The sequence below is a fragment of the Bufo gargarizans genome, chromosome 1 (assembly GCF_014858855.1).
Source record: "Bufo gargarizans isolate SCDJY-AF-19 chromosome 1, ASM1485885v1, whole genome shotgun sequence".
In the NCBI taxonomy this organism is placed as follows: Eukaryota; Metazoa; Chordata; class Amphibia; order Anura; family Bufonidae; genus Bufo; species Bufo gargarizans.
In genome coordinates, this window is record NC_058080.1 from 642824733 (window position 1) to 642839545 (window position 14813).

The following is a 14813-nucleotide window of genomic DNA, read 5'->3' on the forward strand; positions in this document are numbered from 1 at the left end:
ATGGCGGTCCCCTTGCTCCGCCTGGCGGCGTCTCCGCCGCCTTGGGGGCTCATCATCATCGCTAGATGATGAGGAGGATGCGGATGACAACAGGAATGTGGGGTCATCCTCATCCTCACTGGGACTCTCGGACTCGGAGGCAAGCTGGGCGTATGCCTCCTCGGCCGAGAACGTCCGGCGGGCCATAGGGGAGTGTGTGTCTGCGTGTATATGTGCGTGTGTGTAACTCTTTATTTGGTGTGCGTGTGTGAGGGGGCACGGGTGTTCACGAACTCACCCTAAAACTAACAGAAAAAAATAAATAAAACTAACTAAAAAAAAGGGCAAAAAAGTGAGGAAAAAAAATTCAAAACTGCTGATCAACCGTCCGAAGTTGATCAGCGGTGGGGTGTGCGATGCGCTTACAGTGGCCGGACGCTAAGTGCCGGTCACAGTCAGCGAACTCAAAAAAAAAAAAAAAAAAAAAAAAAAGGTGGGGGGGGGGGGGCAAGTGGCAGGGGGAGGGGGGCAAGTGGCAGCACCCCGGGGGGGTATAGGGTCACACAGCTGTGCTGTGGACCCCAGACACCCTAACTAGGGTGATGCAATAAAAAGTAAAAAAAAACTAACTTTCCCTTTTTTTTCCCTGCCTATCCCAAACTTTCCCTAGCTGTCCCTATGTACCTGATGGGGTGCTGGGGCACAGATCGGGTCCTGGGGGCACAGATCAGGGGTGCTGGCAGCGATGGTGGACACAAGCAGGCAGCTCCTCTCTCCTCCGGCGCTGGAACACAAAAGGAGGAGGAGAGGGGCGCCTGCCTCTTTTGAATCTGCCGCCGCACCGCCCCCTGACCAATCAGAAAGCGATCCTGAGTGGTGATGTCACCATCACCACTCAGGATCGCTGGATGGTGATTGGTGGAGTGAAATCACACCACCATCACCATCCTGTTCCGGGTTATCGGGTCTTCAGAGACCCGAATAACCCGGAAACGCAGAAAACCGCAGGTCTGAATTGACCTGCGGTTTTTTGCGATCGCATACATGGGGGGGTCACCGGACCCCCCGACGCATTTGCCCCAAGTGCCTGCTCAATGTTTTGAGCAGGCACGGGGTTCCGATCGCCGCCGGCCGCGCGGCGGTGATTGAAAATGCACAGGGCGTACATGTACGCCCTGTGTCCTTAAGTACCAGGGCACAAGGGCGTACCTGTACGCCCTGTGTCCTTAAGGGGTTAAGCTGCATTAATGCAGTTTCTTTTAATTTGCATTACTGAAGTAAATGGACTTTTGCACGATATTCTAATTTTTCGAGTTTCACCTGTATGTAGGCTGGACTATAGTGAACCCAAAGACCAGAATCTCTGAACGGATTGATGCGTACCACACGCTCTTAGTGGTAACTAGGGATGAGCGAATCGACTTCGGATCAAACATCTTCGCTTCAATACTGTACGGAGAGAGCGTTCTCAGTATTAGAATGCATTGGCTCTAATGAGCCGAAATTATTACAATAATTTTTTATTTATGAAGTAATTACGCAAAGTCTCGCAAGACTTCGCAAAGTAATAACTTTGGCTCATCTAAGCCGTACAGTATTGAAACTAAGTTTTATGCGAATTTCATTTTGGATGTTTCATTAGTGTTTTTTATTACCTTAGTGGCAACAAGTTCTTTCCAATTTTATGGGCCAAAGTAGGTTAATAAACCACATAGTGATGAAGACTGGTGTAGAAATGTCTTACATATACAAGCCAACTTAATACTAGATATCCAGTATTGAACTAGATAATATGATTTGATGTGCCATTAATGCTGAGTAGTTTTTCTTTTAGTATGTTTGGCTGAGAGTTGATTTAATTCTGACTTTAGCTACAATTAAGGTCCAGGCTACAAGCTCCAATGCATAGAGCAATGGACGGGAATATAAATAGTCCATTCCTAATCATTGCATGTTTCTTCAACTGCATTTACAATCAGCAATCATCTCCTCTGAGTGGGGCTGAACGATCACTGCTATAGTCATTCGTCCCCATACAGGTTCACAGTTTGTCTGCAGCACATCCTGTTTCGCAGGGAAATGTGCCGCTGCAGTGGTGTAACTAGAAATGACCGGGGTCCACAGCAAATTTTTTAAACCCCCCCCCCCCCCCCCCCCACACACACACAGAAACGTCTATGCAACCCCTGACTCCTGTGCAACCCCCATTCTCGAGTCTAGTGAAGATTGGACTCTCAGACGAGGCCCGACAGCCACTCCATCTGTTTCCTATAGTGTCACTGTATATACTGTCATTGTATAATACTGTTGAGGGGACCATGACAATAAAATCTTTTAGTCCCCCTCCTGGGTGAGCCCCTTCTGAGTTCGGGCCACAAAGCAGCTGTTCCCCTGCATCCCCTATAGCTACGGCCCTGTGCTGCTGACAATGGTTTTACAAGTAAGGATCCATCTACAATATGCCGGCTCTATTATAATGTGAAAAAGATTTTGGCTTTAATGCTCTGCATACTCAGGTGCTGGGTCTTGTGACAATATTCTGGCAATAGAATCTGTTTTCATGAAACTTTCCCTGAAGCTTTGGGGATGTTATATTGCAGGCATTACACATCAGTACATGTCATACATTGCCCAACACATCTACTGACTATCCCCAACTTTAGATGAAATTACCTGTAATTGTACGTTCCATAAAGATGATCACTCCCTATTTTCTTCATTTACTGTAATTGTTCTTTCACTGAATTATGACAAGCAGATAGGTGAGATTACAATCTCTGTTGACTTTATGATTATGCCCAGATCTGCAACTGGCTTCACACATGCTTATCATGTTCTGGACACAGCCCAATGGAGATGATGTCCTAGTTATCGATCAGGCTATTATTTATCTGTATTTAGTCACCAGGCACTGATGTTCTAGTCATACGTGTCCAAAATCCTAGCTGTAATTAGTGAACTGCATATTTTAAAATGGAACATCCTTTAACAGCGGAGGTCCTAAGCGAAGGACCTTCCACTATTACACTAATATGTACTAATAGACCATATACATAAAGGAACCAATCTGGACACCTGTTGCAGGACAAGTTTTCAAGCTGGAGATGTTAAGGATCATGGAAAGTCATAGAAGTTTTCATTATACTATGACTATGTGTAAGAGGGGTTGTCCCATGAAAAGTATTCTACAGTTTTCAAACCAGCACCTGGATCTAAATGCTTTTGTATTTGCAAGTAATTAAAAATTTAGCATAGCCACTGAACTACTCAATAAAATGTATCTGTATAGGGCCCCCTGCAGTTTTTTTTTATTTTTTAGTCTTTGTCCAGCTCAGTAAGATGGACGCACATGCTCAGTTTCATCCTACAACTGCCTTCTGAGCTGTGATAGGTAGAACATGGACACGCCCCCTGAGCTGCAGCAGAAAAGACACTCCCTATGAGCTGTCCGCTTGATATAAATCTAGCAGAGCAATGAATAGGGAGATCTGTGGATCCATGTGAGGTACAGGGATGGTTCTAGCTTTATTAGAAAGAGGTTGTCATGTATATGATGTCTGATTTTTATTTTTTACATTAGTCATGGGATAACCCCAACAACCAAAAAGGGATCCACTGGCAGCAAGTAGTTTCCACATTCCCTACCATAATCAAAATTAAATTAAAGCAGTGCTATAGTGTCCATTGTGTTGTAGCCACATGAGCTGTATTAGAGATATCTTGTGGCACTCTGTAATTGCTGGTGCTAGGAAAAGTGTTCCCACCACATACATACAATGCAAACAGCATTCCAAGGAATTATAATGCAAATTGTGATTTATTTTCAAGCAATAATATGCATGACGTTTCAGTCCACGGGACTTTCATCCAACTAAAGCCACTGTGGAGCAGAATCAAGTAGAGAAATAGGCGCTCAGAGGGTGTGGAGTCACACAGGCAAATAATAGCAATAATACCAATAATAACATGGCGCATTAAAGAGTGCTATAGTGCCCATTGTGCCGTAGCCACATTGAATTCTGAGCTGTTTACAGATGCTGTGACTTAGTGCTTTGGCTACAAGATGACAATATTTCATCCCTCTATCTTTGCACAGTATATGTTATTATATAGTGTTTAAAGCAGTTTTCAGGGAGTTTTATACTTATAACCTATTGTCTGGTTAGGTCAGTATCTGATCGGTGGGGGATCAACACCCGGGATCCCTGCCGATCAGCTGTTTGAGAAGGCAGTGGCGCTCGCAGTAGTGCAGCGGCCTTCTCTGAGCTTTCCCTAGGCCTTGTGAAGTCATGTTCATTTGTTACATGGCCTAGGCTCAGCCCCATTGAAGTGAATGGAAATACGGTTGTGTGAATGTAACCTTAAGGTTAGGGGTCAGTATTATGTTTAGGGGTCAATATTAGAGTTAGGCGTAGTATTAGCATTGGGGGCCAGTATTAGAGTTAGAGGCCAGTACTGGGGTTAGGGGGGGGGGGCAATATTAGGGTTAGAGCATATAGAGAGAATGGGGGGGCGGTGAAGTTTATACGCACCTGTATCGGGACAGTCCCACGATGCAGCGATGCAGACCCGGCCTCTAATGGCGGGTCTGCTCCTGAGGAACGTTGCAGGCAGCGCAATTACGTAATTACGCCACCTATGTCACAATGTGCCTGGAATAGCGGGCAGGGAACCAGTGGTTCCCTTGTCCCATCAGCACTGCTGCAGGCTCAACTGTATCTGCATCTAGTAGACACAGATACAATTTAGTTCAGGGGCCGCAGAGACCCTGAATATCTACCAGATCGCCCCGCCCCTGCTCATCACATACTTTAAGCAGACTAATGTGACACTGTGACAGAAACACTGTAACAAAATAAACCACAACAACATTAAACAAATTGTTTTATTACATACTACAATAAAAGGGTTAATAAAAAAAAGATTTTCGTCACTGTCCTTTTAGTTTTATTTCAAGTCAAGTTTCATCAATATCCTCAATAAGTCCTCATAATTAGCTGTTATCCGGTATTAATTTACATTGGGGCACATTACAGTTTAGTGCAAAATGAAGAATACAAAATAATTGATATTTCCATCAAAATAATTCATAAATGAGTGTCAGCTATAGGAATTCTCCGGAGCTCCACAATTTGTGAGTTGGCCATGCTACCTCCATCTTGACTGCCGTGGCATGATTCAGTATCGCTGATGTTCAGCCCAGACCCTGAGGATGATATGACAAAACATCTAATCAGATATAAGCATAACATAATGAACATCTGCATCTTAATAATATAAAGTGACTGGAAATGATGAAGAAGAAGAAGAAATAAGAAGAAGACAGAAGAAGACAATGAAGAAAGAAGAAAAAGAAGACAAAGAATTGGCCAGCACAGTGGCAGTGTTGGGGTCCCAGGTCCAAATCCACCCAAGGAACAACATCTGCATGGAGTTGTATGTTCTCCCTGTGTTTGTGCGGGTGTCCGCCAGCACTTCAAAGACATACTGATATGGAATTTTGATTGTGAGCTCCACTAGTGTAGCCGATCTTCCATAAGGCACATTGACAGTCTGGTCCTTATCCTCACAGGTATAGCTTCAATGGCTTTCTGGCTGTAGTGAACCTACATTTTATAAGGCAGACTGCTCTTGTGACATCACTTATAAAGCCCTAAAGGGGTTATCCAAGATAATGGAAAAAGTGGGGCACAAGCGGGAGATTGTGTAACATGACAAAATGAGTATTACGACTTCCGGTTCCGGCGCTGTGATGCAGGGCACGGAGGACTAGAGCTCCGGACACCGTCCACTGAAACCGAGCCCCTGCTCCAACACCAAGGCATTTTTCAGGGGCTGGAACGTGAGAGGTCCAGTCTGCTGTTCCCGTGCACAAAGTGGTCCATGGACCGATACCTTCTACGGAGCGGGAGCAGAATAATGACCGGAGGCAAAGGCGCACGTGCAGTGACTACCCCGGACAACATGGAGGATTCCCGCCCGATCACATCGGAGACCCTGCCGCACTCACAAGCGGAGGTGCAAGCACCTACTTCATCTCAGCCGGATGCCTCAGCAATCAACTACCAGATGCTGGCAATAGAAGTGGCAAGGTATTTGGCGCCGGATATTAGAGAGACGCTGGCAAAGACTCTAACGCAGTCCCTGCATGAATTCCGGGAGACATTGTCCCAGCATGAGTCGCGCATAGAAGAGGTGGAAAAGAGGTTAGTGCGGGTGGAAGAGGCGCTTGAGAGAAATGATGGCGAGGCCCAAGAACTGTTCAGGCAGAACATTATTTTAAAAGACCGCCTGGAAGACCTCGAGAATAGGTCTAGACGGAACAATGTTAGACTCCTGGGCTTACCTGAGAGCGTGAAACCTCAGGATCTGATGGAAATCTGTGAGAGGGAGTTACCAGAGGCTCTTGGCCTTGTGGGCAAACATAAAGTGGAAAGGGCACACTGAATAGGCCCGATGCCGGATAATGTTAATAACCACAGGGGAAGCAGTAAAGCAACCGCGGGTGGCAGGCCGCGACAAGTGATAATGCGGTACTTAGATTACTGTGACAAAGAGGCAATCCTACGTGCCTTTCGCACCCGCAAACGGCCACTTAAATTCCGGGGCCAGACGATCCTTTTATTTGCGGACTATTCAGCGGCGGTTGCTCGCCAACGCAGGGACTTCAGCCGAGTGTGTTCGGAACTTTATAAGCGGGAGATCCGCTTCCAATTGCAATATCCAGCCCGCTTGAAAGTGGTCATGCGTGATGGCTCCGTACGTTTTTTCAGAGACCCTCAGGAAGCAGAACAGGTGTTATTGCGGTCCAGGGAGAGTCGGGACTATCAACGGGGGATGGACTATTCTGGACCTAGATCTCCGAGCGCTCCCTCGGGAGGACAGGAAGGGGACCCATCCCGGGACCAGAACCGGGAGATGCAAGACGGAGGAAGCCCATCGAGAGATCATAGTTCCCAGAGAGGCCGCAAAATGGCGGCGAGTAAAAGCTGATCATGTCAACAAGTGTTACACGTGAGAAGCTGTGTGCTGTGATATGTCATACTATTGCTTTGTTTAGTGTGATGGGTTAAGCTTAAGGGACCTGGCAGTTCACGGTCCTAAGTTTATTAATGGGAGAGGGGTATGTCGGATATGAGAGCTGTGAGTTAATGGCCCATGGGGGGAATATTGAATATTGAAACTGGATGTTTCAACATAACCGAAGGTCGAGACACGGTCGAGAAGTGGCGGTTATGCTCCTGCAGCTCAGAAAAAAGGGAGTTATAAGTCATAAGTTACTGTGGTGAGGGAGGGAGAAGTGTAGTTTTACGGGTGACACATTTCTACGCTTAGGGTATTTTGTTACTCAGAGGTTGGGGGAGTTTATTATAAGTTTGGTTTGTCAGAACAGCCTAGGAGGTGCTCAGTCTAGATTACTCTACTTAGCTCATTTTAGCTAGTTAAAATGAAGGTGGTCACTTGGAACGTTCATGGTTTACGTTCACCGCAGAAGCGTTGGAGAATACTTAGACACCTTAAGAAGATGAAGCCCGATATTGCTCTAATTCAAGAGTCGCATTTAGGCCAGGAGGATTTTTTTAGGATGAAGAAATTGTGGGTCATGGAGGTGCTGGGCTCACCAGCTATTGGCAAAAAGGCGGGGGTGTTGATCCTTATTAATGAGCAATTTAACTGTCAAATTCTGAATACTGAGTCGGATAATCAGGGCAGATGGGCTCATGTGCTGCTGAAGGTGCAGGAGACCCAGTATAGCTTGTATAATATATATGGCCCGAACCATAGCAACACGCGATTTTACAGGGACCTTGAGGAGCAGATTTTGCGTGATAATTGCCCCAACAAGATAATAGGGGGGGGACTTCAACACGGTCCTCAGTACGCTAGAGGACAGAAAGAGTAATGCTGGTGGGAGGTTGGGCGTCGGTCATCGGGATGGAGTACTGTCAAAACTGATGCAAAATACTGGGATGGTGGACCCCTGGCGACAGCTCCATCCTGATGAAAGATGTTATTCCTTCTATTCGCATGCAAAAGATTCTTGGTCGCGAATAGATTACATCCTAGTACATGGCTCACTGAGAGGGAAGGTGGAACAGGCAACGATAGGAGACCTGGTGATAACGGATCATGCGCCCGTAGAACTAGTCCTGAGTGAGGATTATCCTAGGGGCCCGGATTACTTGTGGAGATTCCCTTCCCAGCTATTATCTCGAGAGGATTTCCAAAACAAGTTGGTGGGTTGGTGGGAGGAGTACCAGGAGGCTAATCAGGAACATTTGGAGGACCCAGGGCTATTTTGGCGCGCCTCTAAAGCAGTGATGAGAGGAAGAATAATGAATTTTGTGTTTGGGATTAAGAAGAAGGTGGCTGGTCAACAGGAGATTGCAAGCGCAAAGGTCAGGTCCTCTTATACGTCTTTTTTAGGGAATCCCACTGAAGAAAATAGGAAAAATTGGATGGAAGCGAGACGTGATTTTGACGGGATCACTAGGGAGAGAGAATCATTACGGTTTGTGGCTTTTGAAGCTATCCTACACAAGTTCGGTAACAAATCAGGTCGTCTGCTAGCAAACCTGGCAAAGGGTAGGAAGCGCCCACAATTCATCTCGGCCCTCAAAGATTCTGATAGTAAGGTGATCAGTGATCCGGAGGGAATTAGCAAATTAGTAGGGGAATATTACAAAAATCTGTATGTGGACCAGACCAGGCCTAACCTGGTGGATACCCTTTTAGACAAGGTACAATTACCATTAGTTACAAAAGATCAGGTGGCACAGTTGAATGCTGAAATATCCAAAGAGGAACTCCAAGCGGTTATTAGCAATCTGAGTAACTCCAAAGCCCCAGGCCCTGATGGATATACAGGGGAATACTATAAAGCGCTGCTCACTCAGGTATCTCCAGTCTTGCTAAATTTTTTCAACAAGGTGTTAGAGGGGAAAGAGCTTCCTTACAAAGAGAATATGTCCTATATAAAATTACTACCAAAGGCAGGGAAAGACACGCTGCATCCAGGGTCATATAGGCCCATCTCCCTCATTAATGTGGATACAAAAATATTGTCAAAGGTAATGGCGGATCGTTTAGCGACCATAATGCCTACACTTATCGCCCCTGAGCAAGTTGGGTTTGTGCAGGGACGGTCTGCGGTCACAAATCTGCGGACTGTATTAACAGTATTAGATAGGGTGAGCCAGGTTCAGGAAAAGGGAGAGACTCCAGCCATGCTCACTATCGATGCGGAAAAGGCTTTTGATAATGTCAGGTGGGCATGGCTGGAGGCGGTGCTAGATAAGATGGGGTTTGTGGGCCATTTCAGGAATTTTATATCTAACCTATATGTTAATCCCAAAGCTAGAGTATACACACAGGGTTTTCTTTCAAATCCTTTCTCCTTACAGAAAGGCACACGCCAGGGCTGCCCCTTATCCCCTCTCCTTTTCAATTTGGCTTTAGAGCCGTTAGCCAGAAGATTGAACCATTCGGATCTCTTCGAGGGGATCAGGGTGGGGAAAAAATGTATAAAGGCTGCCCTGTTTGCGGACGACATTATTCTTTTTTTAAATAAGCCCAAAGAACAGGTAATGACAATTTTTGAGGAACTCGAAAAGTTTGGTGCTTACTCAGGATACAGAGTTAATTTTGCAAAATGTGAATTGTTAATGTTGCACCATGATGCGAGAAAAACTCAGCTCTGGATAGAAAAACTCCCTGTAACCAAGGCCAAATCATATATTACGTACTTGGGCATCAAGGTGGGAAAGCAGCCTCACTCGTTATATCAGCTGAACTTTCCGGCATTGATTGCTAAGATATTAGCAGATCTAGATAGATGGATCAACCTTCCGCTTTCCTTGATGGGGCGATGTCACCTCATAAAGATGATGGGGATGTCCAGATTACTTTATCCGCTGCAGACCATTCCCCTCCTACTTAGACATGCTGATGTACGAAGATTGGAAAAGGGATTCACAGGGTTTTTGTGGAGAGGAAAAAGACCACGTATCTCTTTAGACAAGCTAAAGTTGAGAAAGGAGCATGGGGGACTGAATTTCCCTGATGTGAGGGGCTATAATCTGACATGCCTGAGCCGTCACCTGCTTGATTGGGCTAACAAAACCTCCTATTATTCTAATCTAAAATTGGAGGAGCAATTGGCCTCACCTTGGGACCTTATGGCTTTAGTGCACACGAGTATACCCAAGCTCCCAATATTCATTAAGAGGTCACTTATGTTAAGGGACACTATCCTTACATGGAAAATTTTGAGGAAGCAGTTTCAGTTATGCTATCAATTTTCCAAGCATTTTCCGCTCTCTCATAACCCGGGATTCCAAGCAGGTGACGGCAACAGGTTAATTGGTATGTGGATCCAGAAGGGACTAACTAAGGCAGGGGATCTGTTCAGAGAAGGAGAGAATCGATGGGCCACCTTACAGGAACTAGAGGAGAAGTGGGACCTACAGAAGTCAAATTTTCTGCCTTATTTACAGATTAGGGGGTATAGCGAAAGTCTAGTGAGGGATTTGACTAGGGAGTGGAATAAGAATGAGTTTGATATGTTCCTCAAGCCCTCAGGCAGACCCACCATTTCTTTACTGTATCAGGCACTTAGGGACAAGTGGAGAGCGAAAGATAGGAAAAAGATATTCGATAAATGGAAAGTCTGGTTGGGTGGGGAAGATATTTATCCTCACATATGTGCAGGTTTAGCTGACCTATATCGAGCAGTTACTAACGAGCAGTGGCGTGAGACGCAGTTCAAAATACTTCATCATGCAATCTATGGCTTTAACATACCAGCTAGACAGGGTGATACAGACAGGTTGACAGCCTGCCCCAAGTGTAAACTAGTGGGGTCAGATTTGTTTCATGGGCTTTGGACGTGCCCGTCGCTTGAGGATTTCTGGGTGCAGATGGGTAAAATTTTGAATGACATTAGCAGCTTTAAAGGGAAAATTTCTCCAGGGCTGGCCATCACCCACACAATCGTCCGATCTAGCCCGGCAGCAGAGGAGGGCAGAGAGGGTGGAACTTTGCACCTAACGATACTAGGCCATAAACTTCTGATGGTGGCAAAGCGTTGCATTTTGAAACTATGGTTAGAACCAACAACCCCATCAAGGGACATGGTTATTGCTCAATTGAAGCATGTTTTTCACTTAGAGTGGCTTGAAGCATTAAAGAATAAGGAACTCCTGGGAAGGAAACTCTATCAGGGATGGAGAAAATTCTTGGCGGTTTTTGTTCCCGTTTCAGAATACCCCCGCATCATGACTCCCTTCAAATTAACCGCCTGGTATCTGACGGAGGATTTGAGGGGAGGTTTAGGGCATCTAAAGGTAGACTGATCTAGGCTGAGTATTGGAGTGGTTAGGCTTGTTCTACTAGGTTAGGGCTGTGGATGGGGAAGGGGGGAGGGGGTGGTTTTAGATTGGGAGGGGCAGAGGGAGGATGTGGGGGGGGGGGAGAGGGGGTATCTTTAATGACAATTGTATTCAGAATGTATATGTGATTAATATATGTTCATTGAATGACTTGCTATTGATGTGAAATTGACATGAGTATTGGTATGTCAATGATTCATGGATGATTTAAAGGAAAATCCAATAAAGAATTGTGAAAAAAAAAAAAAAAAAAAAAAAAAAAAGAGTATTACTTACCTAAGTCTGCAGCTCTGATCTCCTGTTGACAACATGTGATCACAGCAGCCAAATCACTGGGCTCCACTGTGTTACTTTGAGACCAGTCACTGGCTGCAGTGGTCACGTGTTGTTAACATGACATCAGAGCTGTAGCCCTGTAAATAAACCTGGTCAGGAAAGGCCTGGAACGGCAGTAATGAAGCCATGGGGGATTCAACAGTTAAGTGATGCATATTTGTTATTTTACACCACTCCCTGCCTGTGCCACATTTTTCCCTAACCTCAGACATCCCCTTTAACTATGATGACATCATCTCTAATGTCTTCACCTTCTCGGGGTAAGGGCAAAAATATAGTTTATGAGGTGGAAGAAGATAGATGTTTTGCTAGCTGTTGTCTTTGGTACAAATGTCGGTGTCCATGTAGGATTTTTCCTGGGATGTAAATGCAGCACTTAGAGGAACAGAGGATATTACTTATATGAAATGAAGACATTGATAATTTTCCTAACATTAAGGACTTTATTGACCAAATGGTCAGATTAACACTTTCTTTCCTTGTTATATTTTTCATAAATGATTCTGCCAGCAATATCTTTCTTTCTCCTATACTTGTGGATAATCTATTGTCTGTTGCAGCAGGTGATGACACTGCCCTTCCATGCTCAGCACATTCAGGCTGATAATGGACAGTAATTACATCTCATAAATGGTCTCCCTAACAAGTGGATAGAAAACATGACACCTGTACTTGAGCTCTGATGTATAATGTGCTGTATTTTCCGTACAATTAGATCATTGTCTGGAGCACATACGATGGAAGCATCACTTTGAAAGATAAAAATACATCATCAATGCACATAGAAATACAAGTACATGCATATAGGAAAGAGATAACGCAATAACCCTAATTGAATGTCTGCTGGCATTATCAGTGTATTGTGCGGTTTGTCATAGGCGAGGGCTAACCACAGAGACACACGCTGAACCACATGCAGAGACAACATTCATGAGACCCAACTGTGTTATTTAGATATATAGTTATGAACAGTTAGTTTAAAGAAGACCTTTCATCTGGCAAAACATTGTGAACTAAGTGTCATGATCTGTACAGCGGCGCCCAGGGATCGCACTGCACTTACTATTATCCCTGGGCGCCGCTCAGTTCTCCTGCTATGCCCTCCGGTATGTTCGGTTACTTGGTTGTAGTAGGTGGAGACTTAGGGGATTTGGTTATAGTAGGAGGAGACTGCCCTTGTTCTCCTGGGCGTCTTCTTCTCCTAGGCTGTAGCACTAGCCAATCACAGTTTTTTTTCTCCCAGGCTGTGAGCTCTGCGCTGCGATTTGCCAGCGCTACAGCCTACGAGAAGGAGATGCCCAGGAGAACAAGGGAAGTCTCCGCCTACTATAACTAAGTGACCCAAGATACCGGAGGGCATAGCGGGAGAACGGAGCGGCACCCAGGGATAATAGTAAGTGCAGTGAGATCCCTGGGCGCCGCTGTACAGATCATGACACTTAGTTCACAATGTTTTGCCAGATGAAAGGTCCTCTTTAAATAATTTTATATATGCATGTTGCAGATCAAATCTCTCTTTTTTATATTACACTAGTGTGCTTTTTCTAGTTGGTGTGCAATATTGTTATACACTTTTTGCCTTGTGGTGACTAATGAGATGGAACGCACTTTGGAATGCCTATTACATCATTTCTGTTGCCTGCAAAGCATGTTGGAACCGGCATTTGGAATGCACATCCGGTCATGTGGTCCTTGCATTTGCGCAGCTGGTATCTGAGGATTTCATCAGGACTACTCTATTGACTATACCTGCAGACATTGTGATCTTATATTTCTGTATATTGCTTAACCTATATACATATATTATTATTTATTATTAAAGTGCGATTCATTCCATAGCGCTGTACATATGAAAAGGGGTATACATACATTGCACTAAGCATAAAACAAGACGAGTTACAGACTGGTACAGCAGGAGAGAGGGCCCTGCCCGTGATGGCTTACAATCTACATGGTATGGGAGAAGGACACAGTAGATGAGGGTGAAGCTGGTCATGGCGGTATAGAGCAGCAGGGTCACTGGTTGTAGGCTTGTCTGAAGAGGTGGGTTTTAGTTTATTTTTTAGGATTCCACTGTAGGTGAGAGTCTGATATGTTGGGGTAGCGAGTTCCAGAGTGTGGGGGATGTACGGGAGAAATCTTGGAGGAGATTGTGGGAAGAGATGATAAGAGGAGAGTAGGGGGTCTTGTGAGGATCAGAGATTGCGTGTGGGGATGTATCTTGAAAGTAGCTCAGAGATGTACGGAGGGGACAGGTTATGGATGGCCTTGTATGTATTTGTTAGTATTTTGAACTGAATTCGCTGGGCAATCGGGAGCCAGTGAAGGGATTGGCAGAGGGGAGAGGCAGAGGAGTAACAGGGTGAGAGGTGGATTAGTCTGGCAGAAGAGTTGACGATAGATTGGAGGGGTGCGAGAGTGCTAGATGAAAGGCCACAGGAGAATGTTGCAGTAGTCTAGGTGGGAGATGATGAGGGCATGTACAAGCATTTTCGCAAATTCAGAGTTGAGGAAAGCACGGATGCGGGAGATGTTTTTGAGTTGGAGGCGGCAGGTGGTTGTCATGCATTTTCAGGAAAGGGCTTGGATTTGTAGTCGGAAGGAGAAGGCGGAATCCAAGGTCACTCCAAGGCAGCCATTGATCGTGATAGATAGGTCTGTTGGGGGGTTTGAGCAAGTTGGGGGAAAGATGATGAATTCTGTTTTATCCATGTTAAGTTTTAGAAAACGAGAGAAGAAGAAGGATGATATGGAAGATAGGCATTGTGGGATTCTGGATAATAAGGTGGTGATGTAGACCAGAGAGGTAGATTTGTGTGTCGTCAGCATAAAAGTGATACGGAAAGCCATGAGATGCCCCAGGCCGAAATTGTAGATGGAGAAGAGCAGGGGTCCTAGGACAGAGCATTGCGGGACACCAACAGAGAGGCAATGAGACGAGGAGGTGGTGTGAGAGTGGGAGACACTAAACGTTCGGTCTTTGAGGTATGATGTGATCCGGGAGAGGGCCAGGTCAGTGATGCCAAGAGATGAAAGAGTTTGCAACCGAAGGGAATGGTCGATAGTGTCAAAGGCAGAGGACAGGTCAAGGAGAAGGAGGACAGAGTA

At 45.3% G+C, this 14813-nt stretch overlaps 1 protein-coding gene across 1 annotated transcript in view; it reads right to left on the reverse strand.

The window, feature by feature from the left end:
* Positions 1–4898: 4898 nt before the first annotated feature.
* ADGRV1 (adhesion G protein-coupled receptor V1) overlaps positions 4899–14813 on the reverse strand; it is a 522269-nt gene continuing 512354 nt past the window's right edge. The window contains 1 exon segment of the mRNA XM_044282697.1: positions 4899–5185. Within this exon segment, the coding sequence (XP_044138632.1) occupies positions 5067–5185 (119 nt within the window). The 3' untranslated portion in view covers positions 4899–5066.